Source organism: Bos mutus, chromosome 4 (assembly GCF_027580195.1).
Source record: "Bos mutus isolate GX-2022 chromosome 4, NWIPB_WYAK_1.1, whole genome shotgun sequence".
In the NCBI taxonomy this organism is placed as follows: Eukaryota; Metazoa; Chordata; class Mammalia; order Artiodactyla; family Bovidae; genus Bos; species Bos mutus.
Window position 1 is genome coordinate 58,446,568 of NC_091620.1, and position 23,382 is coordinate 58,469,949.

Here is a 23,382-nt window from a genome sequence, read left to right on the forward strand (position 1 = left end):
AATAAGTCTCCACAGTGGATGGAATTCCAGCAACTGATACTTTGTCCCCTCTTGGCAGGAAGCACCCACCACTTTCTGCTCTAAACTCCACCATTACCATGACTGAGCTACTCTCTCTTTTAGTTTCTGTTTCTCCTGACACTAAAATAAAATTCTTTCTCTGCTTTTTCATCTCATTTTTTCCCTAGGTCTTTCTGCTTATAATATATGTTTGCTGTAGGATTTGAGAATATTCAATTCTACTGGAAAAGACAAGAAAAACAAATAGAGTGGATGAAACTCATAAGACGTGTTAAGATAGTGAGGAAGCAAGTGGTTTGTGAAATGCAGGCAGAATTTATGAGCTGTGCTAAGTAAGTTAGCAGCCTGTAAAAACACATTAAAACTCTAAGAATGACACAATACACCCCCACATTACTCTATCACCATTTCTTCAGTCATCTGCACAATGAAAACCCAGATTTTGAAAACTGAGTATGGAACTGGGCTTCTGATTCTGGGTGGGTCTGCTTTCTCTTCCGAAGAAGGTAGTAGGCAAGAACTCTTCAAACATAGGGTGGTATGTCTGATATCCTCTGCAACCTGGAATAATAATGTCAGGGATGGTAGTTGTGACGTGTGCTAGCAGAGTAGGGGAGGGAGTCTGTTCTAGGAATCAGGAGATCTGATTTCTATGTCCGACTCTACAAATTCAGTACAATTTCATGATTTGGATATGACATACTGGAAATGGGTTCCATACTCCATGCAGCCCCCATTCTCAATCAGAAGTGGGTAAAAAAAAACTTTATCTTCCTGGTCGAGGCAAAAAAGATGTTGAGAAAGGGGTAGGACTGGTGAGGAAATGGCCAGCAAACCTATCTTGAGAAGGGAGGGTGGTCTCCGTTCCCCAGTATTATCCCAGTTGTTCTCTCTGGATCAATCTGAAAAAATGGTCTCAACTACCTTGGAGAATCCTGGACTCTGCTGCTCTCCAGGAAGCCCTTCCTCACCAGTCCTGGAATTACCCCCATCAGGAGTGGACAGCGGCTGGTGCTGAAATGCCACTGGGATCAGGGTGGGTGTGTGTGCATCCCACAGCTGGAGCCCTGAAAGGCCCAGGAAGGTCACCTGTATAGGCATATCCTGGTTACTTGATTAACCTTGAAATAATGCAAATCTGTGTTTTCCTGGTCTAATAATTCAGACTTCATTGATGGTGTTATGGCAAGGCTTTACTACTACTAGCTGTGCAAAAGTCAGGAAAATATAGCTTTACTAGTGTTCCTGTTCTGATATCGCTGACTATTAGACTATCTACTTCAACAAGACTGTTGGGAGGATCAAGACAGCATCGTATTTAGAGGATGGATCACCTACCATCTCTCTTTCAAAGTGGGTTGTTTCTGGTTTTAAGAAGAATAAAGTTTATTGCCCGAAATAATAGAAAATATTTGAGCAGACAAATGGAAACCTCACATATTTTTTTCTTCCTTAGTAAATTTGGTAGATAAAAATGAAAAGTAACAGCCATTAATAGCAAAGGTTTTATAGACCCTAGCATAAAGAGAATGTTTAAGTCATATCACATTAAACACTAAAAGCCTTATTCACGCAACATTATACTCAAGATATTTCAGGCACTTAAGGCAGGAAAAATGCAAATTAAGATCTCCCTCATCAACTCTTGCTTATTCCTCTGGAGCATTATGTTCTCAGGAAACTCATCTTAAGTGTACCTTAAATGTACATATGTGGAAAGACTTAATATTTACCAAGAAAAAATTTCCAAACTTGTAAACAGCACCAGAAACTCAGTGAGTATTAAATCAACTACTGCATTGCTTCAAATTTTCTTCTGACTTTATCAATGACATAAAAATGTTTTATATCATAACTGGCAAGTGTATAGCATTTTTGTGTAATATTTTCACTTAACATTACTTTGTGTGTATTTCCATACTTTGAGAAACCTCACTGGTTCTCATTTTAATTAATCTTAGTATGTATAATACTCTGGGTTTGGGAATATTTTAAGCCCTAGCTTCAATAAGCAACTTACACTTTCATTTCATAAAGCCATCTTAAATGAGAGAGAGAGAATAATGGCATCTATCACCCATATATCTGGTTCTGCCAGCCTTTCAATGACAAAGGGAATATTCTTGCTACCTTTATTTTACTGTTTACATTTGAGCCCTCCCCATCCAGCAAGGCTTTGCACAGAGTATTCTTTAAAAAAACAAACAAACAAACGAAAAAACCCTCTTAACTGAGTTAGACCTAAATTGACTATTTTTGAAAAGTACAAAATCACATGGAGAAATCTGTAGCTAACTGCTATTTGAAAAAGATACCGAAGATATCATCAACAGTTAAACAAGTCTTTTTAAAAATTTATTTCCGAGGAACTAAATTCTCAGAGCAAACAGGTTTGTTGTTGGTCTTTTGATAATGGAGTGAGAGTCTCAAGACCTGGGAATCAGAGACAATAGCTCTATCTGTCTAGCATTTGAGACCACGGGGTTCCGGGTCCTGTTTGGTCTGCCATTATTTCATCTGTCCTGCAGGTGGCATAGGTGAGGTTCTTCCCATGCTTTACGCCTTTCGATCCCACTGTGCTACTGAACTGCCTCCTGCCTTCTCAGGAAGGTCCTTCCTCACTGCCCCTCCTCTGCACCTCCCCCCACACAACCCTAGTGCCTTTTTCTTACAGGAATACCGAATCTATGAAACTTGACGGGTCTTCCTTGACTCTCACACACACTTTCTTCTTCTGGTCCCATTCTTTAGGCTTTGCTTTGTGCATAAATCTGAGAAATGGGCTATTTCCTGTCATCTCAGTAAACAGGGATTTCACAGTCATCAGGGACTGCAGCTCTCCTGTGTCAGCTGGTGAGCCCTGAGGAAACTCAGGAAGGAAAAGAATACCTGCCATCTAGCAGCCATCAGGCTACAACTACACCCTAAGGTGAGCCCTGAGGAAACTCAGGATGTGGAAACACAGGATACAGCCCCAGTTAGCTGAGGTGCATGTCAAAACAGAGATTTTAGTGAGCCCAGACCCTTACATCTTCCCATATATAGAAAAGTGCTAAATTCCTTAACTTGGAATATCTGGTTTTCTTTAACTAACAATAATCTTATGATGTTCTGACTACATGCTCTTTGCTGCAAAGCTCCTGTGTATACTCATTCCCTCCTTTCCTCCTTGGAGCAGTTTCTCAGAGCTATCTAAAATACTGTCTCTCATTTTGCCCCAAATAAAATTTAACTTGCAACTCTCACATTGTGCATTTTTAAAAGTCAACAAATCTTATAAACTAATGTACACCCATTTTTGGTGCTTGAATGTGCTGTTTCCCAGATACCTTTTGCAATTTAAACCAGAGTGGGGAAGGGAACTAATCTCAAGTTCCCCTTATGTGCCAGGCACTGAGACAGGAAACTTATGAAAATTGTTCAACCTTATGGAACCACTCTGTGAGGCAGGGATTAGTTTTTCTTCCTCTCTTTCTCCTCTCTCTATTCCACACATGCTTTTTGAATAACTATCATTATCAGATGCTGAATATTACCTCTTAAAATGAACAAGTACCCAGGTCTCATATGAATAGCAGTGAATTAAATAACCATGCTTTATCCCAATCAAAGATACTGAAAAAGGGCCTCTTAAATGGCACCCCCCACCCCCATCACTGGTTCCAGTCTGAGGGAGATTTTTGTATTTTCTGTTAGTGAATCCCTTACACTGGGCAGTGGGGCCCAGAAAAACTACTGTGAACAGAATTTAGAGGGAGTTTGGACAACTCCCAAATCACAGAGCTGGTAAATAGTAGAGGCTGGGATTTGAACCCAGGTTCTGGTGGAACAGGGGCTTCTCTGATAGCTCAGCTGATAAAGAATCCACCTGCAATGCAGGAGACCTGGGTTTGATCCCTGGGTTGGGAAGATCCTCTAGGAAAGGGAAAGGCTACCCACTCCAGTATTCTGGCCTGGAGAATTTCATGGACACGGCTTTTCATAGCCTTCTTGTATCTGATCCTTTCTTTTCTTTTTAGCTGCCAGATCTCCTAGAATCACAGCGTTAGCTAGCTGGATTTGCTAGTTGTTGAAAATGAAGCCTCCTGCTGAGGAATGGTCTTTCAGATGCTGTTTCAGGTAAAAAGTTGAGAAATCTATACATAACTCTAGAGTTGCCTCCAACTTTTCCTCCTCTGTCTCTTTTATGGAAGCCATGCATAACTTATGAAGAATGCAGAATAAGTATTTTGCAGATAAATATTGAAATTATATGTGGACCCTACATAGACACCTCTGTAAACACCCCATTCACATTCCCAGGGCCTGTTCTGGCCTGACACAAGCTGAGGAAAGGCAGCCACAGGGAAAGAACAGAGCATTCTGCTGCTCTGGAGGTTTATCTTCCAGAGCGACCTGGCAGATGAAGTTCTGGGAGAAAAAGGAGAGGACATTTCATCAGGTTTCTGCCTCTGTAGTTGCAGGCGTAACTACAGCAAGCAGCACTGTTCGTGCAGCCAATGTTTTATATAGACAACTTCAAGAACGTAGTGTAACTTTGAGTTAGATTTGCAAACTTTAGAATTTCATGTGCAGTGGGATAAGGCTATTGTCAAAGTCCCTGTGGCCCTATCATTCATTAAAGAGTAGAGAGAGACAAAAAAGAGAGAGAGAGATTGAGAAATGCAGCAAGTGCCAGCCTGACATTCTGTCTAGAGGGGCACAGAAAATAAATACTTCCCAGCTGGGTAACCTGGAAGACTTTCCTTAACTCCTCTGTGTCTCAGTCCCTTGTCTATAGAATGGACAAATAACAGCACCTGTATCATTGGAAGGTTGAGAGGATTAGAAAAGATAACCTACACCTAAAGTTTAGAATTGTAAATGCTCAATAAAAGCTAGCTGTTAGTGTTATCGACAATAAAGAAGGTCAGGGTAATAGAAAGGATACCTATTCCACATGTGGATATTTAGAGAAGGAATCTTAAAAGAAGTGTTATCCAATGTAAGCCCTGTAAGGTTAGTAAGAGGAAGCCAGTCAAAGACGGGGAGGGGCAAAAGAGTTTAAACATTTGCTATGCCATATGCTTCAAGTGGCTCAGTGGTAAAGAATCTGCCTGCCAAGCAGGAGGTGCAGGTTTGATCCCTGGGTTGAGAAGATCCCCTGGAGAAGGAAATGGCTAAACCAATTCCAGTATTCTAACCTGGAAAATCCTATGGACAAAGGAACTTGGTGGGCTACAGTCCATGGGGTTGCAAAGAGTTGGACACAACTTAGCAACTAAACAACAACAATGTCATATGGAAAGTCACAAAGCTAAATTCATCATATTATATACACAGAAGACCAGTAAACCACCCTCCCCAACCAACCCCAAACACCAAGTGTGCCAGTTTCCTATTGCTGTATAACAAATTACCTCTAAATTCAGCAGTCTACAACATACTATATATAAGCAGATCAGTAACAATAATTTCTCTGCTCCTGGGATGACATCTATTCAATGCACATTTAAACTTCAACTTGAGCTAAATAAGTAATTTTCAGGGAGGAGGTATAGCATTTCATCTTTAACCCTATGCCAGTCCAGAAACTTATGGGGGCAGTGAAGATATAGTCAAACATAGAATTCTAGAAAATATGACCAGTAAATATAAAGAGGACAGTATGGTAGGCAACAATTTTTCATCATTTTGCCTGAAAATAGCTCTTTTTATTTTTTTATTTTTACCTCATCAGCTCCTCATAGTCTTTTCCTTTTCCCTTTTCTATTATTTATCGTTTAAGCTCTAACCCCATGATTTATTTATTTGATGAATGAATGGAGGGATGCATTTATCTAAGTGCCCCATATCCAGTGAAAATGCATTGTGTAGCTGGACTTTTCATACAAAATTAAATTCTTTCCATCACCATTTTATAACTTCCCCAGTGGCTCAGTTGGTAAAGAGTCTGCTTGTAATGCGCGAGATTTGGATTTGATCCTTGGGTTGAGAAGATCCCTGGAGGAGGAAATGGCAACCCACTCCAGTGTTCTTGCCTGGAGAATTCCATGGACAGAGGAGCTTGGTGGGCTATAGTCCATGGGGTTGCAAAGAGTCTGACATGACTGAGTGACTAACTTACACTTTCACTTTCATCATCATTTCCAGAGGGACTGGAGAACTATATCCAAATTCATAAAAGTGAGAAAACAAGAGTTCAAAATGTCATGTTCTTACACAAAGATAATTGCAAATCAATCTTTTGTGGGGCAAATGAAAAAAATTCTTTCACAAACAGAAAAAACAACTCCTCTAAGGGCCAGGAACAGATAACGATGAATGAATATTATAAAAGTCCAGTCTTCAGATACCATCACTGGATTTTCTAAAAGTTTGGTCATTTCTGAAGCAGTCAGGCTGCCATTTGTCTTGGTGTGGGGGGGGGGGGGTGGGTAGTTTTCCTCTTTTGAGAGGCAACATCCAGCCTTAGATTCTAGAAGAAGCCCAAAGTCCACAGTCAAACTACAGAGTTGAGGAGAGGGAAAGCCGTTACTGGGGCACCTAATGAGCAGGCTTGAGCTGTGCTCTCCATCCCACTAGCTCACTCAAAAAATTGCTCTCATTTTCGTTCTCTCCCCTGTTTTACCTTCGCCCAAGAAGCTGTCACACAACCTCTCTCTTTCTATCTTTCGAACTCAAGTCAGTGCTACAGCCTCTGGCCAGGGTCCCTGCCTCCTCACACGCCCCCACCATCTTCAGCAGTGTATCCCAGAATCTCATGGGGAGCTTCTTTAAAACATGGATTCTGTTCAGGTAGGTTTGTGCTAGGGCCCTAGAGTCCTTATTTTTCAGAAGTGCCTAAATAGCTGCAGTCACTAGCCAGATTTCAGAAAGGCTGCTCTACAGGTTACTACAGTTACTCAACACCATCCTCACGTGGCACCAGCCACTGCCCCAGCCTCTTCTCCCAGTCCTCTCTCTCCCACCACTCAACCACCTGTGGCCCCTCGGACCTCGGGGCTTGTCACAAGCTCTTCCTTCTCCTTCCTTTAACCAGTTGCTGTTATTGGTCAATGGAGAAGGAAATGGCAACCCACTCCAGTATTCTTGCCTGGAAAATCCCATGGAGGGAGGAGCCTGGTGGGCTACAGTCCATGGCGTCGAGCATTAGCTAAATCCTGACGTTCTTGATTGCTCTGATCTTCCTCTGTGAGGTACCTTCTTCCTGCTCTCATCACACCTTATTATATGAGAGGAAAGTTTGTTTCCATTGTAAATCACTAATTTGGAGATTCTTTCACAGCAGCTGAGCCTATACCCTGCTTGATTAATAATTAATCTTTTGAGAAGGGATGACCTACCCTTCCTTTTTTCTGGCTAATATGTTATCAATGTGAAATCATGACCTCCTTGGTTCTTTTTTTTAATTGAATTATAGTTAACTTATAATGTGCTAGTTTCTGGTGTATAACAAAGTGATTTAGTTGTATATACATATTATATACATATACATATTATTTTTCAGATGCTTTTCCATAATAGGTTTTTACAAGATATTCAATATAGCTCCCTGTGCTATGGGCTTCCCAGTGGGGCTAGTGGTAAAGGACTCATCTGCCAATGCAGGAGACTTAAGAGACCTGGGTTCAATCTCTCAGTTAGGAAGATCCCCTGGAGAAGGGCTTGGCAACCCACTCCAGTATTCTTGCCTGAAGAATCCCATGGACAGAGGAGTCTGGCAGGCTACATGTCCAAAGGGCAAAGAGTCAGACATGACTGGAGTGACTTAGCACATACTCTGTGCTATCAGTAGGTCCTTGTTGTTTATGTATTTTATATATAGTAGTGTTTATATGTTACTCCCAAACTCCTACTAAATTTATTCCCTTTGGTAAACATAAGTTTGTCTTCTATGTCTGTGAGTCTATTTGCATTTTGTAAATAAGTTCATTTATAACATTTTTTAGACTCCACGTATAAGTGATAGCATATGACATTTGTCTTTGACTTACTTCACTTAATATAATAATCTTTGGTCCATCCATGTTGGTGCAAATGGCATTATTTCATTCTTTTTAATGACTGAGTAACACTCCATTGTGTATATTTACTCTTTGGTTCTTCTTGATCTACTTTCCTTTGGGTTCTTTATCAACTAGGCTTTAAATTCTTGGTGATACCATCTTCAGTTTCTGCTTCTGGAATCTTTGAACCTTGTATTTAATTTTTTTCTTTTTCTTTTTAATACTGAAAACATTTTGTATTGGGGTATAGCCAATTAACCGGAGAAGGCAATGGCAACCTGATCCAGTACTCTTGCCTGGAGAATCCCGTGGATGGAGGAGCCTGGTAGGCTGCAGTCCATGGGGTCGCAAAGAGGCGGACACGACTGAGTGACTTCACTTTCACTTTTCACTTTCATGCATTGGAGAAGGAAATGGCAACCCACTCCAGTGTTCTTGCCTGGAGAATCCCAGGGATGGGGGAGCCTGGTGAGTTGCCGTCTATGGGATTGCACAGAGTCAGACACGACTGAAGCGACTTAGCAGCCAATTAACAATGTTGTGATAGTTTCAGATGAACAATGAAGGGACTCAGCCATACATAAATATGTCCCCATTCTCTCCCACGCCCCTCTCCCATCCAGGCTGACACATAACATTGAGCAGAGTTCCATGTGCTAAACAATAGGTCTTTGTTGGTTATTCATTTTAAATATAGCAGTGTGTACACAACCTTCCCAAAGTCCCTAATTATCCCTCCACCCCACCAGCAACCATGAGTTCATTTTCTAAGTCTGTGAGTCTCTTTCTGTTTTGTAAGTAAGTTCACTTGTATCATTTCTTTTTAGAGTCCACATATAAGGGATGTCATATGATATTTCTCCTTCTCTGTCTGACTTACTTCACTCAGTATGACACTTTCTATGGGCCTCGTATTTCATAATGCTCCCCATAATTCTCCTCTAGGACTGATGGTTTAGCTCCTACCTCTGACCAATCCTCCAGTCGTTGCCTTAAGTAGGAAATCCCCAGAAAATCACACAGAAGCCAGACTTGACTCCCAGCCCTTGGCAAGGACTGGGCTGGGTAATCCCCAGGAGAGGCATGGAGGGAACTATTTGAAGGAACCAGTGAATGAATGGTATATAGCAATCAATTCCAACCATTCAGAATTATTTTTAAATGCTAGAATTGTCCTCTTCCCCCATGCCAATGGATTTGAGATTCTAAACGTTTCCTCTATGAAGCATCACTATCATTAAACCTATTTTATGGCCGAGAAACTTGAGGGAGAGTGAAGCAAAATGGTAGATATAATTAGCTAGAGGGCAAGGATTGTTCTCTGGTCTTAGCAATACACTGGATTGCACAGGTGTTTACTGACTCATGCTGCCTCTCTATGTGGAGATCTCTATCTAACATGCCCGGGGAGCAAGCATGTGGGCTGAGTAATTATAAATGCCTTTCAGAAGTATGGAGCTTAAAATAATTTCCTCTTGTAGTTTTTCAAAACAACCAGTGTTTGTGTCTTTTTAATCCTCACAGAAGGCATAGAGGGCAAAGATCATCAATGATTTCAGAGGCATGAGGCTGCAAGAAAACCGGACTTTGCTGTCAGGTAAGAGACACAGATGCTCACCTTGAGCAGGAAGAAAGGGGCACTGAATTGATCAGGACTGAAAGCAACAGCCCGTCTGCCCTGTGCCCATAAACGGGGAAAGGGAACAGAAGAACATTCTTTCTCATGTGGCCTGTTTGCTGTTGGAGAAAAGGATTCACCATGGTACACAGAACTCTCTTTTCCTGACAGAATAAATGAGAAATAACTAGGATTGGGGCTTCATTCTTCATTGTTTAGCATCTTTAATCCATCAGCTTTTAAGATGTCTGAGGAGCAGAAAATGTAATTTTATCCAGTTTTATTAGACAACAGCCTTTCCTCATCTGAAAAAATAATTTAAAAAGTACCCTAACTCTTAATATTTCTGGAGTCGACATGAAGTTAGTGGAGGTAGAATTTCCATATTTTATTATGTACCGTGAAAATCAACCTTTATGCTTAATGGAAGCCTTATGCTCACTGATAAATCAAGAGAGCGAAGGCAGGGCTGGGTAGTGAGAGGCAGGGTGAGAGCTGATACTGGCTCTGTTGTCTGTGGGCTAATAAAGAGTAGACTAGCTTGATTTACAAAATCATCTCCAAGAGAGGAAAGAAGTGCAGGGGGACTTGAAAGACTGGCGCTGCTTTGCTCTCGGGTGAATATGCATTTTATGCAGCCAGATTAAGGATTCATTTTGTCCTTGACACAGCACGAAATTCAATCTGCACTTACTTAGCCTACAGACAACAGCCTGCCAGGGGTCGTGTGAAGATTTTATAATAGTACAGGCAACAGTCTTCACCAGCAAAATAAACATTTGGGAAATTGTATTTTGAAAGCATTTCTTCTTCTTCTCTCCTCACCAATCCCCAGCCCGTCATGCAATTCTGGTTCAGTGAAATGCAGCATTTAATATTTTGGAAATAATTTTCAAGCAGATGGGGGAAGAGGCAGGAGGGCAGCTTCTATTACTAGCCTTGATGATCTCTCTACCTTCCCTTCTTTGTCAACAAAACAACTCAAGCAGTGATTGTTTTTCCTTTGCAAGAAAATAAAATAAGACAGCATGAAAGTGTTCTCAGATTTGCTCTCTGTTTGCTTCTGAAATCTTTCTAAGCTGAGGTCTTCTGTGTGATACAGAAAGCTCATTTTGAACCTGACTGCTGAGGATATCTTGGAGAGATGCTAAGGTGTGTGTTTTTGTTTTTTTTTTCTTTTTTAAAGAGGAAGAGGGCAGGATTTTCTGTCCCTGGCAGAGTGAGCCTCAGAACCCTTTGTTTCTGTGTAACAACGAGGGTAATTCTTCACACTCTCTTTATTGAACTACAAATATCTTTCCAGATGAACACTCTCCTAATCTAATTAGCTGTAAACAGGCCTCCCGGGTGCCACGCTACTTTAGCTATGGGATGGCATGAGCAGGAGGGGAGAGGGACTAGTTCAGGAAAGATATCCATGACTGTGAGTCTTTTCGATGGGCACAGTTGGGATGGGGTGATGTATCTGCAGGAGACTTTTCTGTCTTATAAGGAGACAAAAGCAAAGACTTATTGACTACTCTCCTAAAGGGCAGAATGGCCTACTATGAGCAAAGAAAGCTTGTTTTTCTATAGCACTTAACTGGTCTTCCCAGAATATGACTTACTAGTTAGCATAGCAAAGGAATGGCATCAAGCACTCTCGGGGATCCTGAAGGGTCTTGGCTGATTAATATGCATCCCCACTGTCAGACCCTGAGAAAGGCCATGGAGCCAAATGTTCACTTTGGAAGAGGTGATCCCATTATGGTTCCTGGTGGAACACCAGATCATGAGGGATTACAGGGTGGGGTTGGGGGTCAGTGGGTACTTTCAAGTTTCACAGTCAATGGTAGAGAATCCAAATTCAGAACCTCTGTCTGTGCAGAAGGTTGGAGAAAGGTTGCACAGCTTCATTTTTAAAGACAGCTTTCAGTTGTTCACCTTCTTCATGTCATTTTGGAAAGGATTCCTAAAGAAAGTTGAGGAGGGGATAATCTGGTCTTTGGTGAATAGCAGCGAGTGGTGAGGGGGGAAGGGTGGGCTCCCTGGGTGAGGCAGGTCCTAGGTTAATAAGAACCTGAAGAAATGAGGCTTCACTGGGTCATGGTTATGCCGTCCACCAGCCAGGCCTCCCACATGGGACCCACAAGGTTGAATAATCAATACTGGTCTCTGACAGCTGTTTCCTGCCAGTCATCCAGCCTTGAGCCAACACATAGGATTTCTGTTGTATTTCAGCCTCCTCGGACATCCCTGCTTTCTGGTGCCCAGTGTTGGCTGGAATGGATTCCAGACTTGTTTTGAAAGGGTTTGAGTCACCTGTACTGGGTTAACACCAATGACTTCTGGGCTCCAAGCCCACTCCTCTATTCTCTGCTCTGTGCTATGGGGCTGGACTCTGCAACTACACTTCCCAGACTCCTCTGCATCTCCCTGCCAATGAGAGGTGCAGGTGGGAGATGGACAAGAAGGGCAGGAGAAGGAGAGGAGGAACTATTTTCTGGCATTTAGTTGAGCTGGCATTCAGCAGCCTCTAGCCTCCAGCCCCCTTTGCTGCTTCTGTCTCCTCTCTGCACTCCTCAGTGGTTCAGAGGTAGCTGGTCCACATGGCTTCAGCAGTGAAAATACAGGCTGTGCAGTGGTCCAAGCACCAGCTGCACCTCTCCCTCTGGCTTCTGGTAATACCTCTTCCTCCTGTTGTTCTTTAGCTCTGGAGTCAGCAGTTGCTTCTTGCAATGATTAATCTCTGATAATTTTAGCATCCTTCCTTTTGTTCTATGGGGCTTCCCTTGTGGCTCAGCAGGTAAAGAATCTGCCTGGAATGTGGGAGACCTGGGTTTAATCCCTGGGTTGGGAAGATCCCCTGGAGAAGGGAAAGGCTATCCACTCTAGTATTCTGGCCTGGAGAATTCCATGGACTATATAGTCCATGGGGTCACAAAGAGTTGGTCTCGACAAAGCGACTTTCATTAACTCATTTTTGTTCTAAAGTCGGTATAATCAGTTCCCTGTATTAAATCCATCAGTGTAGCCAGTATCCTATATTAAATCTCCTCTGTTGGAATGCTTTCATTTTCTTGACTAACCCCTGATAAATGTTGATTCTGACAAGAAACCCAGTTTAAAAGGGTTCCACTTGTTGAATTAGCAAAAGGTTGGAGGCTTTCTCCCTTTGTGGTGACATCACTAAAAGAGAACCCATGGGCAGAGTGAGGACTGAGGACAGTCAGATGGGCAGAGATGCTCTCCTGGGGAACTTCAGTCTCTAACATCCTCCAGAAATATTCAGGTTGAGAGATGAGCCCACATCATGCTGATGGCTTCCCCATTTTGCTCTACAATGGTCTGTCTTAGAGTGCTTCTTCCTTGGCATTTCTACACGTGAAGAATTTTGAAAACTACACTGCAGTACTCTACAATCACATCTTTCTTTTGTAAATCCTCAAAGTTGGACAGTGGAGGCAGTGGGAAAATGACAGTGGTTCTCAAGTATAGTCTGAGGACCCATGGGGAATCATAGAAACCCTCAGAAAGTATTCATGAGATCACTATTATTATCACAATAGTGAGACTTGATTTACCTTTTTCATTTTAATTCACTCATAAGGGTACAATGAGATTTCAAGAGGTTACACACATGGATACAGAAACAGGTTGTAGGCAGAAGCAGATATGGGAATTTCAGTTCAGTTCAGTTCAGTTGCTCATGTCCGACTCTTTGCTACCCTATGAACTGTAGCATGCTGGGCTTCCCTGTCCATCACCAACTCCTGGAGCTTGCTCAAACTCATGTCCATTGAGTCAGTGATGCCATCCAACCATCTCATCCTCTGTCATCCACTTCTTCTCTTGCCTTTAATCTTTACCAGCATCAGGGTCTTTTCCAATGAATCAGTTCTTCCCAACAGGTTGCCAAATTACTGGAGTTTCAGCTTCAGCATCAGTCCTTCCAATGAATATTCAGGACTGATTTCCTTTAGGATTGACTGGTTTGATCTTTCTGTTCAAGGGACTCTCAAGAGTCTTCTCCAACACCACCGCTCAAAAGCATCAATTCTTTGGCACTCGGCTTTCTTTATGGTCCAACTCTCTCATCCATACATGACTACTGGAAAAACCATAGCTTTGACTAGACAGACCTTTGTTGGCAAAGTAATGTCTCTGCTTTTTAATATGCTGTCTAGGTTTGTCATAGCTTTTCTTCCAAGGAGCAAGTGTCTTTTAATTTAGCTGTCTTTTATTCAGATATCAAGGAGATTTACAAAAGTAGAAAAGAGTGCTATTATTCTAATTTAACTTTTGTTTTGGAAAATAAAGTTATTTATTATAAAAAATATGTTATTTATGTTAATATGTTTCTTATTAATAAATAAGATAAATTTATTTTAAATTTTAAACTAATAAATTCTGGTGTGGAGTTGGTATATTTTCTTCACTTTTACTAGTCACTTAAATTTCATCTCCAGCCCCTGGTCATCTAGAGTTTAGTCCCCACATGGATGTCAAATCCAGGGAAATCATTTCCAAAATTTTCAATGGCCCAGGCTGGTTCTCCCTTCCGTTGAGGGGGGGTGGGGGGGCGGTGGTCCATGTTTTGCCCCAGGACACATACACTTCCTGTCCTGATGCTTCCATCACCACCCTTACATTACTCACACGAATGTCAGAGTCCAGCTTTTTTGACCCCAGTCTCAGGAGACACCTGTCCAAGCCACTTAGTAGCCTTCCACAGTGAGGAGAAGCATCGCACTCTTCCCCCATGGGGACAGCTGAGCCCCAATGCCATACTGACACTAACCACCTCCCTTCTTCTGTGGGTTCTGCTGCAGTCCTTCTAATATTTGACTGTGGAAGGTGGGAATAGTTGACCCACATTATCTTGGGGTCTCAGTTGAAAGTTAGGTAGAAATAACTAGTCCAATTTTCAACACCTGTCATAAAATCATCCTGTATTTCTAATGAAATATCTCTCATTATTTATATATTACACATGAGGAAATTAAAGTTCAGAGAAAATATTAATAATTAAAGGTAAGTGACTAAGCCAGGATTTGAACTCTGGTATGTCCAAAATTGAGAGGGGCATGACAACCCATTCCAGTAATCTTGTCTTTAGAATTCCATGGATGGATAAGCCTGGTGGGCTATAGCCTATGGTGTTGTACTTTATGCTCATTGTCAAGTTGCTTTCAGAGAAGTTCTAGCAACTTAAGTTCTCATTAGTGATGAATGAACATGTCCCTTTCATCTTGCTAAAAGTAGGCCTTCATCACTTTTTAACCTTTGCCTATTTATCAGACGATAGATGATATCTCATTGCTGTTTTAACTTGTTTTTCTTTGATTACTACTAAAGATGAAACTGTTTTTATATTTATTGGTCATGTTCTTGATCATTAAAAAATTAAATTGTTTTTTTCCTTATTGATATGCAGGAACTCTTTATTATTAGAGGATTTAAATCTTGTCATATGCTACAAATATTGCTCTAGTTTTTCACTTATCGTTTAATTTTATGAATATTTTGACATTGCACACATTTGAAGATTTTATGTAATTAAACCTAGTAATACTTTTTTTGGGCTTCCCTTTGTAATATCATGCTCAGAGAAATTGGAATACTTCCTAAAATATTTTTTTTCAGGAAGGTATAAATCTGTTCTATTTTCTGAATCTTTGGATGACTGGGAATATGTTTCTGTGACTCTCATGTAGGAATAATATCTTGGCAGTTGGAGCATTTTTAACACACCATCCTCAAAATGCTGTAGAAGCTATTCCACTATTTCCCAAAATTTACTGTTGAGAGTGAGGTCTGATACCAAAAAGATTTTTATCTGTTAGTATGTCCCCAGTTATTTGTAAGAGCAGAATGACTGCAAGATTATTCTTTATACTTGGAATAAAAAGGAAAAGCCAGACACGATGAGGAGTCTGTTTTACACTTTCTGGAGTTGAGTGGGTTTTGGATTAAAGTCAAGGATTTCTTCAACTAAAGAAAATTATCTTTTTTTTTTTTTTTTCAGTTTGGTCACCACTTCTCTGTCTGATGTATTCTCTTCTTCTGGGTTTCCTAGTCAATCCCCAGGACTTATCCTATGCCTCTTATGTGAGTTTCAGAATTTCCCCAGTGGGCTGACTGGTTTTCTCTTTTTTTTTTTTTTTTGGCTTTATTTATTACTTTTTTTTACACTTTATTTTTTTAATTTTATTTTATTTTTAAACTTTACAGTATTGTGTTAGTTTTGCCAAATATCGAAATGAATCCGCCACAGTGGTTTTCTCATCCTGTTTGTTTCGCATTGTCCAACTTGCTCATCAGTATGGCCATCGCATTTTTACATCAGGCAATTATTGTTTCACCTAAAAGTAGTCTTCCCTGATCTCAGACTGTTTCTTTTTCACTAGTGTTGTCTCCTCAAATTATTACTGAGAATCTGATTTAATATCTTACAAAATTCACTTTCCTGTTGCAAGCTTTTTTTGAAAGAGCTCTCCTCTTTGGAGATCATGAACATTTTTTCTATATTCAAATGTTTCTCTGTTTTCTCATCCTTACGAGGGAGTGCTGTGTTTGCCCAGTTTTGGAAACTGGAAGAGGCCCAGTTAGAGAGTGTTCAGGTTCATGTCTGATTTCTTCAATGTGCAAAAGGGATCAAGGAAGAATCGATCATTTCTGTAGTTTAATTTCTCTGTATCAGCAATCCCATTTTCTAGAAGGTTGAAGAAGGAACCACATCCCAAGGTGATCATGTGACAAGTGCTTTCCCACTGTGCCTGCATTCCTTCCCACCTGTCAGGGGCACCATCCTCCTTCTCTGATGGACAAGATGGTCTTGCTGTGAGAGTGTTGTTCTTATCACATTGTTTGAACTGGACTGAACTGAAATGGCAGTGGAAGTGCCTTTTATGGCAGATTGTGCTGAGAAGGGAAATTCGCACCTGTTTGAAACTGACATTACATTTATAGAGAGCAAGGGGGGAAACAAACACAAAGGCTGGCACATTGGGGATGATTACTGCCAAAATTACTTACCAAAGACATCTGCGAAGCTGTGATCCAGTCAGGAGGGATGTGGAAATGAGCCCCAGCTGAGTCCCCCAGCAAAATGACTCCCCTGGGCTGTGAACCTAGGGGGCACAATTTATTTGCATTATTTATGCACTCAAGTAGTTTGGAGCCTCTAGGTTAGGTAGTTAGGTGAGCACATACCCTGGTGTGTATTCCATGCGTGGAGCATCATAACAGTGATACATTGCCACTTTTTGAGTGTTGGAGGATGAGGGGCATAGCATTTAGGAGCTGAATGAGATTTCTAGGCCACTGAAACTGCCAACTAAGCTGTAGAGATGCAGGTGTGTTTCCTAGCTCCGCATAAAACAAACTGCTGTGCAACCTCTTAAGTGAATGATGGATGAATAAAAACATCAGAAGTTTATCTGAACTCAGAAATATGCCCAGATTTTGGTCCTGAAAAATTGCTTTCTTGGAAAACATACCCATTTCTGTTATAATTCTCTTTAGGAATTAGTGATATCATGGAGCAATTTTGATTTTTCAAGCATGTTATGGATTTTTAAAGTCCTGAATCTACAAAGGCAAAAGCACGGAATGGACAATTACGGCTGATTGATGGAGAAATGGAAAAATAAAGTCACTGTGCAGCCTTGTACATTTGAGGTTACAGATCACTTAATCTGATTCTGAGGAATTCACCCATGGGTGATGCATGTACTCTTCCAAAATTCTTAAAGTCCTGAAAGAATCAAGTGATGCCTCCCAGAGTCAGAGAGGAGAGCTTCCTTTCCCCGCCTACAAACCCCCTGAATCAGGTCCAAGGATGCTCCAGCCTTGCTCCAACGGCTCCCTATCTCAGAACTCTGGGACAGCCAGCATTTGGCTATGCAACTGGGGACTGAGAAGGCCCAGGACATCGAGGAGGGGACGGGATTTAGGGAATCCAAGAGATTCCATAGTGACCCCAGAGCCTCACACCATGGTTTCACTCAATGTTTATTGATTCATTTACTTGTTAATTCATTCTTTTATTCATGCAACAGCATTTCTAAATGGTATGACTTATGTATTGGGTCCTTACATTTTCTACCTCTATCCTACCCCCCTGACAGCTTAGAGATGTTAGACTTTAAGTTGATTGAGGACAAGGACTATATCATGTTTGTCCATGAAAACTCAGAGCCAAGTATAGACCTTAGTGCATAATAGGAATAGGTATTCATGAAATATCCTGTTGAGTGAATGAAATATTTTTAAATGTTAGGAAAAAGCACTGCCTAAACAAATATAGTGGTGCTACCATAGGGTCTTGTGTGAGGCTCTTTGGGCATCAGCAGTGCCATGTTTTCAGCACTATGTGGTTGGTATTAATAAGTTTCTCCTAAGAGTACTGGTAGGCTTCCCGAGTGGCGCGGTGGTAGAGAAACCACCTGCCAATGCAGGAGACGCGAGAAATGCGGTTCAATCCCTGGGTTGCAGAGATCCCCTGGAGGAGGAAATGGAAACCCACTCCAGTATTGTTGCCTGGGAAATCCCATGGACAGAGAAGCCTGGCAGGCTACAGTCCATGGGGTCTCAAAAGAGTTGGACATGACTTAGCCCCCCCAAAAAGAGTACAAAGACTACTGGTGGCCCAGGGGTCTGTGGCACGTGGGCATTTAGAATACAGAGCTTTTGTTCAAGTGTTTTCGGGAACTCTCAGCAGTTATAGTTTGGCGGCCTCCCTCAAGTTACCCACATACAAGCCTTTAACCCATTTGACACAAGGACTTTGTCAGTACAAGCCCAGATGTCTGACCTTATGGTGTATTGAGAAGGACACAGAGCAGAATGAAAATTATCACCTCCACTTATCTTCTTATTTGGAGAGGTGCTGGATTTCAGTTACCATGGTATCTATTTTACAGCCTTTAAGAAAAAACTGAATTTTATATTTGTGTATAGTTGATTAATAATGTGTTAGCTTCAGTTGTACAACAAAGTGATTCAGTTGAGCATATACAAGTATCTATTGTTTTTCAAATTCGTTTCCCAATTAGGTTGTTACATAATATTCAGCAGAGTTCCCTGTGCTATACAGTAGGTCCTTGTTGGTTATCCATTTTAAAAGTAGTAATGTCCATCCAAAACTCCCTAACTATCCCTCTAATAACTTTCCAGTCACCCAATAAAGGAATCAGTTAAACTCATTATGCTGTAGCATCAGGCATTTCCTCATTTGTCTGTTCGACTCAATTTGACTCAGACTAGAAAAGAATATTCTATTAGGATAAGTACACTGACTTTTACCATTCATACCTTCACAGAATTTCTTCTCGTATGGGATTCCATCTTTTGGATCAACACCCTTTAAGAGAGAAGTGATGAGATTAGCAATTTGCTTTTAAATTTATGAGACACAAGTACAAAATCCTCCCCAGATGGCTTTTAAAGCACAAAGGCAAATCAGTAGATAAAATCCTTTAAAGTCTCTTGAGCCCTTAATCCAAGGTAGCAACATTCTACGTAAGTGAGTTAGGCTTTAAGGACCTGGGGGCAGGAATAAGGAGAGATCCAGAAACTGGACCATCTTGTTCAGAAGGATGCAGGGCAGGGCTCTGAGTGCTGGAAGTGTCACTGGAGGGAGCACTGAGGGTCCAGTCAGTGCTGGGACACAGGGTCAGAGTGGGCTCAGCGGTCTCTAAACTAGAGCTCTAAGTATCCTGACTTCTCCAGTGCCTAAGGAGTGATGTTTCTAGAGCAGTGATTCTCAACAGGGCTGGTTTTAAGGCAGCCCCCTACCCGCCCCTGCCCTGCACCCATCCCCAGGGGACTTCGGCAATGTCCGGAGACATCTTTGGTTGTTACAGTGTGGGGAGGGGGAGCTACAGGCATTTAGTGGGGAGAGGCCAGAGATGCCGCTAACCATCCTACATTTTTCAAGGCAGCCTGGACGATAAGACATCATCCCAAATGTTGATACAATGAGACTGAGAAACCCATCAGTGAGGTTGAGCTTGTGAGTTGGACAGGGTTACCATAGCTGAGGGCACTTTCTAACACTGAATGCTAGGTCTGTGCATTAGTAGAGTAACTGGTCCTTGGAAGGTTCAAGCAGAGTCTGGATAACCCTAAGGAAAAGTTAATACACATATATAGTTATGTTTTTTGTTTTGTTTTGCTTGTCAAACTCTGGTCTGGAGAACACTGGCATTCCACTAGATAGTAATGGTATTAACAGGATTCTAGGAAGAGCCTGATGGTCAGAATGTATTGGAAACAATGTGTTCACTCTCTTGGTCGTGGGGGCTCCCAGTGTGCAATAAAACATTAAAGACGCTGAGAAATTCGGAAGTAAAGCAAACTGTTTAGGCTTATTTGACCCAGTACTTTCTAAACCTGGGTATAGCACCCCTCCTCCTGTATCTTTTAACCTCCCACTTGACAGCGGAGTTCCTGGACACAGTTAGGGAAATGTTGGACTTGGTGGTTGCAAAATCCTCTCTGAGTTCATGATTTTGTGATTCTGGGAGTCATTTTTCCTCTACGGAAAGGGATAGGTGTGAAGGTCATGTGTCTTTTTCCTATTAACTGATGATGAACTCTGAGTCTTGGCTCTCTGGGCTCCTCGTGGATTTCCACTGTCAGACTTTATTTTTTGGGGCTTCAAAATCACTGCAGGTGGTGATTGCAGCCATGAAATTAAAAGACGCTTACTCCTTGGAAGGAAAGTTATGACCAACCTAGATAACATATTAAAAAGCAGAGACATTACTTTGCCAACAAAGGTCCATCTAGTCAAGGTTATGGTTTTTCCAGTGGTCATGTATGGATGTGAGAGTTGGACTGTGAAGAAAGCTGAGCGCTGAAGAATTGATGTTTTTGAACTGTGGTGTTGGAGAAGACTCTTGAGAGTCCCTTGGACTGCAAGGAGATCCAACCAGTTAATTCTAAAGGAGATCAGTCCTGGGTGTTCTTTGGAAGGACTGATGCTAAATCTGAAACTCCAGTACTTTGGCCACCTCATGTGAAGAGTTGACTCATTGGAAGAGACTCTGATGTTGGGAGGGATTGGGGGCAGGAGGAGAAGGGGACGACAGAGATGAGATGTCTGGATGGCATCACCGACTCGATGGACATGGGTTTGGGTGAACTCCAGGAGTTGGTGATGGACAGGGAGGCCTGGCATGCTGTGATTCATGGGGTTGCAAAGAGTCAGACACGACTGAGTGACTGAACTGAACTGAACTGAGCACTGTCTCTTATTGGCCTTCCATATGTAGGTGGGGTCACACGTCAGAGGCAGGGATGGGGTCATGGAACAAAGATAGGAGCTTCACATACTAATAACCTCTGTGTCATCCAACAGGACAGCTAAGCTTGACTCTAACAGAACAAGAGCTGCCTTAGGGATCCTGACACCTCCATACCTTAAGACTAGGGGTGATGTCTTCCCCTTCTCATGAGAAGGCAATTTGACTAATGATAGGGTGGGTGGGGTGGGCTATACTGGGGTACAATCTGTCTTGCTCTCCACATCCCAGAAATAACAGACCATCAGTGTCCTGGAGAGAAGAAACTATTTACAGAAACTTTCTCCTCTTCATTCAAGCAAATAAGGCAGCCATTCAAAGGCAATTTATCTTGAAGCTGCTGCTGCTGCTGCTAAGTCGCTTCAGTCGTGTTCGACTCTGTGCGACCCCATAGACGGCAGCCCACCAGGCTCCCCCGTCCCTGGGATTCTCCAGGCAAGAACACTGGAGTGGGTTGCCATTTCCTTCTCCAATGCATGAAAGTGAAAAGTGAAAGGGAAGTCGCTCAGTTGTGTCTGACTCTTAGCGACCCCATGGACTACAGCCTACCAGGCTCCTCCATCCATGGGATTTTCCAGGCTAGAGTACTGGAGTGGGGTGGAATCTTAAACTTCAAGGCCCCTTGTTTGTATGATCCCTGCCTGTGTGAGTGCTGGGAGCAGCTGGGAGCTGTAGAGTGTTTTAGGTGGAGAGGAGTCTGGCTGCAGTCAGAATAATGTTTCCACTTAAGCACTCCTGGTAAATTGGAAAAGAGATCTCAAAAGAAAGTGACCTGAATTTCCAAGACTCCAGGAATTTGTTAAGATTTCTTTTATCATTCTAGTTAATCATACTTTTATACTTGATTTTGTATTTGGTATACTTTTTACTTCATGCTGCTGCTGCTAAGTCGCTTCAGTCGTGTCCGACTCTGTGCGACCCCATAGGTGGCAGCCCACCAGGCTCCCCCGTCCCTGGGATTCTCCAGGCAAGAACACGGGAGTGGGTGAGGAGCCCTCAAATCCTATAAGTTCAAGACCTCACAAAATTTAGATTTGCTGCCATTACTGTCCTCAGATAAGTGTTTGGCTTTTCTCCTTCCTTCCCTTTTCTCTACTGGAAGCTACTAATCTATTCATGAGGAACCAGGGTAGCAGCATAGATGCTTCGGGATGTAGGTAGTGGGGAAACTACAGGTAATTTCCACTCTGCCTGGGTAGCCTTATGAAACAGGAAAAAAATGGCTGCAATGAAACGGTGACAGCATGTGATTTGCTCCACCAGCTGTTTGGGTTGCTGTAAAAAGTTTGCTAACACCATGATTCATTTAATTTCACACTGTTTCAGACAGAACCAAGGGGTTAGATGTGAGTGACCTTAAACAAGACTTACAGTGGCTGTGACTGAGAGAGCCTCAGCTCTCATTACATCATTGACACTTTTCACGTGTGATTGGATTCTATGCTGCTCTTTCAAACAGCAGAAAAAGAGTTGCCTTAGCCTACCATCTTATCTTCTTCCTCAGGTCTGACTAAGCAAACAGGCAATGGGCTTGTAAGGAGGGCAGAAAGCCAGAGAATAGGGTTAAGTCTGAATTTAGTTGCTTACCCAAATGCCGTTACAGTTTGAATCTTGATATGAGTCCCAGTTGTCTGGCCTACAGAGAGGACAGCCACATTAGTCTTCAGCATATATTTATCACTCTGAATGTCAGCTTCACAAATGAAGGAATGAATCAATGAGTGCTACACCAAGTGTCACTGATGACCAACAGGTTCTTCAAGGGAAAATGCCACACACCATTGTGTGTTGTGGCCCACAGAACCCTCACTCGGCCTCTTTGTCATTCTCTTGGCTTTGGGTACTTGCTGGGAGCTGGGGACCAAATGCAGCCTTTTCATAACTGACTACGTTCATGGGTGGTATTGTTGGGTAATGGTGCTGATGAGCGTAATGAACACATCTGCAGTCTATTTTCTTCAGACAGGCAACACCATTAAAGTTACGCCTCTAAAGTCCCAAACATCCGGTTAATGCTTCAGCACTGTAGTCACAGCTAAGATGAAGGCTGGCATATCCAGTTTGAGTTTTGAGATGTGATTGGCTGAACATCATCCTGGGACTAAAATGAAACTGGCACTCCACTCCCTGCAGTCCTTGCCTTACTCTTGGTGGAAAAGGCTACTTTTTCTGGGCCCAGGGCTGCCTGTAGAGCTTGAGCAAGCGGATGGATAAATGTCCACAATAACCTGTCTACTCACTTGTTTCTTCCACTAGACTGTAAACTCGTATTTCTATTTGTTTACCACGCAGCATGATGCAGAATGCTTGGCAATGCTCGATGAGCATTTTGGGGGGCAATAAAATGAACAATTACTGGTTTTTTTCATTGAGTTTTACTTCAGTGAGGACACGGACGTCCCTTCTCTCTGTAAGCACGAATCCCCTAGGCTGGAGGAGATAATTATGCCTCCCGCCTCCTTTT

At 42.1% G+C, this 23,382-nt stretch overlaps 1 protein-coding gene across 1 annotated transcript in view; it reads right to left on the minus strand.

The window, feature by feature from the left end:
• The window catches only part of AOAH (acyloxyacyl hydrolase), a 185,864-nt gene that overhangs the window by 85,720 nt on the left and 76,762 nt on the right, over positions 1 to 23,382 (minus strand). Inside the window, exons 9-11 of the mRNA XM_005889098.2 lie at positions 22,506 to 22,554; positions 18,925 to 18,973; positions 16,645 to 16,739 (exon numbers count right to left, since the gene is read on the minus strand). Coding sequence (XP_005889160.1) covers positions 16,645 to 16,739; positions 18,925 to 18,973; positions 22,506 to 22,554 — 193 coding nt within the window. The remainder of the gene's footprint in view (positions 1 to 16,644; positions 16,740 to 18,924; positions 18,974 to 22,505; positions 22,555 to 23,382) is intronic.